The sequence below is a fragment of the Sinocyclocheilus anshuiensis genome, unplaced genomic scaffold (genome assembly GCF_001515605.1).
Source record: "Sinocyclocheilus anshuiensis isolate Anshui unplaced genomic scaffold, SAMN03320099.WGS_v1.1 scaffold424, whole genome shotgun sequence".
Lineage (NCBI taxonomy): Eukaryota > Metazoa > Chordata > Actinopteri > Cypriniformes > Cyprinidae > Sinocyclocheilus > Sinocyclocheilus anshuiensis.
In genome coordinates this window covers 333926-337013 of record NW_015554083.1, presented here as the reverse complement: position 1 = coordinate 337013, position 3088 = coordinate 333926, and the positions used below count along the sequence as shown (strand labels likewise).

Below are 3088 nucleotides of genomic sequence, written 5' to 3'. Positions count from 1 at the left end.
GCAAATGGCTGCAATATAACAAAGAGTGAAAAATTGAAGGGGGTCTGAATACTTTCCGTACCCACTGTAGAATAGAACATGATCAATACGAACTTCTATTAAACATTCTATTTAAATAAATGTAATTGCACAAACTATAGGTTACAATTTCAATTTGTTTATTGTGAAATAACTCAATTTAATTTAATAATTTTTTTGTCCTCTGATAAGCATTGTTCAGGGCATTGTTAGTATCGATATTCTTGATTTGAGTATCGATACATATATCAGTATCGATATATCGATACTTCAGGACCGATACGCACATCCCTAGTCCAAAACTATTACACACGACAACCGTTAAAAATAAATACAAAATGTTTACATTTCTGCGACTGTACGAACATTATAAATATTAATCAATGCTGACATTGAGGAAGTTTATGATTGGATGTCTGTTTCTAAGCAACCCGTGGTAAGAACTAATGGTAGAATCGTATACTGATGCAATTACAATGGTATATACCATAAAACGTAACATTTACCAATCTAATCTGTCACCCAATAAATTCATTAAACATCTTACCTTCGGTGATTTAAGACAAGTTTCCCCTAAAAAGTTATTTACGATGATTTTTAATAGCCTAACATTTTCAGGAATTCAACAATCTTTACAACAATCTTCGCACGTTGAAAAATAAATATTATAATAAGTTTTATTCCTCTCTATATTCTGAAGGCTTGTTCATATTTCATTCACACTGATTTAAATATTTTACTCCTAAAAACATGGTGAAAATGTTTTTGTTTTCTAGTATTTTCTGATTTATGGCGTGATGAAAAGACAAATCCAAAATCCCCTCTGGAAAAACCTTTGACTCCAATTATGACAACAAAATCAAACAAGACTTTTTGGACCAATTCCAGATTTCTGTTCTGGAAATGTATGCAAATGAATGCATATACAAGTAGATAATGCCTTATTTGAATATTTAAACATACAATTTCAGAAAACTTGAAATACAAAACGATTGTCTTACTGCACTGTGCCAGGTAAGTATAGTGATGTCTGTTAGTTAAAATTTTTACTCTATTTATCTGTAGTGTCTTGCCTGTTTTGTGAATCTGGCCCCTGGTTATTTAGCAACAGAAAAGCATAGTATGCTGCAGCACACATTACAGTCCTGCACGGACAAACGGCGTAGCTCTAACTGGAGCGGCTCTGAACACTGCGGTTCTGTTGCCAGGTTCTGCTGAAGAATGTCACCACGGTGTCTCTTCCCTCAGTCATGGACCCTCTGGCCTTCGAGAGCGTATTAAACTCGGCCTACACGGGTCAGCTCAGCATCGTGCGCGACGACATCATCAACTACGGCACGGTGGCCATCTTCCTGCAGATGTGGAACATCGTGAACAAGTGCACGGACATCCTGAAGAGGTCGCGACCTTTGGTTCAGGTCAGCCCTGGCGGGGCGACGTCCTCCAGTCACCAGTCGCCCAGCAGCTCCGACTGCTGCTTCGCCGATCCGGAGGACGGGGAGCGAGCGGCGAGCGAACAAACTCTGGAAAAATGTCCGCAAAGCGCACTACCGCCTCTGGCCACATGGAGGCGTCCGACTCAGAGCAGGTGGAGCAGAAGCAGCCTGACATTCCCCGTCCGAACGGAGCCCGAATGCGGCCCGAATACGGGAGACGAAGGTTTCCACGCATTCCCCGTCGCGCCTTTGCCGTCCATTGAAACTTCGGACTTCGCGAGGCACCGAATCCGCGCTCGCCTCCGAGGAGCGAAGGAAGACGAGGAGCAGCGGAGGATGGAAGCGGATGAAGGAGTCGGAGAGCCGCTGGATGAGGACAAAGTGAGGGTGAAGTGTGAGGAGCACCAGGCTGGTGAGTGGACCTTCTTCATCACTGCAGTTTAGCGCCCGTCCACCGGGGGAAACGTGGAGAACCGACGTGTTTTTGACTTGTTGTCTGCTCTTGTCTTCTCTCAGGAGCCGTTGAGTCGGACGGACGTCTCAGAGAGAGCGAGAGCGGCGAGACGGACGAACTGTGGAACCAGTGGACTTTGTCAGACGCCAAGTTCCTGGACGAAGACGAGGAGGACGAAACGGACGTCGCGTTCGAGACCTACGACGAAATCGAGAAGGCCACGGGGCAGATTTCCCAGCGTCCTTTGCCACCGCCGACGTCCAACCAGTTGGCGCCGGGAACGTCCGAGCTCTCCTGGGTCTCGCAGTCGTCCTCGTCCTCCCCGTGCTCTCCTCTCTCTGCGACGCCCAAAGTCCACTTCTGTCACTGCGGCAAAGCGTACACGCTGAAGAGCATGCGCGACCGCCACGTGAAAATGCAGCACCTGAACCTGCGTCCGTTCGCCTGCCCCGTCTGCTCCAAGAGCTTCAAGATGAAGCACCACCTGACCAAACATGTCAAGACGCACGGAGGCCTGCGTCCGTACGAGTGCGCGCTCTGCGGCAAGAAGATCGTCTGGAGAGACAGTTTCCTCAAGCATCAGGCTCGCTGCCAGGGAACGACAACGACGTCTGGCCGCCAAAATGACGACGCAGATGCACCTGGACAAGTGAAGGTGGAACAGCATGATTATTCATTACAGGACGAGGAAATACACTCTTAAAAGTAAAAGTTCTGAAAGAGGTTTTTGCATTGAACGCCAAAGGAATGCCATTCCTTTCAGTCAACAGTTCCACTATAAATTGCCGTTTAAAGTTTCAGTGGATGTTAAAGGTTCTTTATGGAACCATCGATGCCAATAAAAAAAAAATTATTTTTAAGAGTGTGTGAACTCTCCAAAAGAGGGTTCATCGAAGAAGTGATCAGTTCTTAAAACAACTATTTTTTTTCTTATCGTGGATGTTGAAGGTTTTTTCCACTATGAAGAACCTTTAATGGTTCCATGGAAGTTGAAGTTTCTTAAAGGGGTGGTTGATTGCGATTTCACATTTTTTAAACATTAGTTAGTGTGTAATGTTGCTGTTTGAGCATAAACAATATCTGCAAAGTTATGAATCTGAAAGTTCTTTTTAAAATTCTGGCAGTTTAATGCCTACAAAAACGGCTGGTAGGGACTACAACGAGTTACTTCCCGGGTTCG

The 3088-nt window shown here is 45.0% G+C and overlaps 1 protein-coding gene across 2 annotated transcripts in view; it reads left to right on the top strand.

The window, feature by feature from the left end:
- The window catches only part of LOC107669126 (zinc finger and BTB domain-containing protein 22-like), a 5334-nt gene extending 2408 nt beyond the window's left edge, over positions 1-2926 (top strand). For both annotated transcript variants that reach the window (XM_016461245.1, XM_016461246.1), the window contains 2 exons: positions 1227-1866; positions 1971-2926. In XM_016461245.1, the coding sequence (XP_016316731.1) occupies positions 1227-1866; positions 1971-2611 (1281 nt within the window). In that variant the 3' untranslated portion in view covers positions 2612-2926. The remainder of the gene's footprint in view (positions 1-1226; positions 1867-1970) is intronic.
- The last annotated feature ends 162 nt before the right edge of the window (positions 2927-3088 follow it).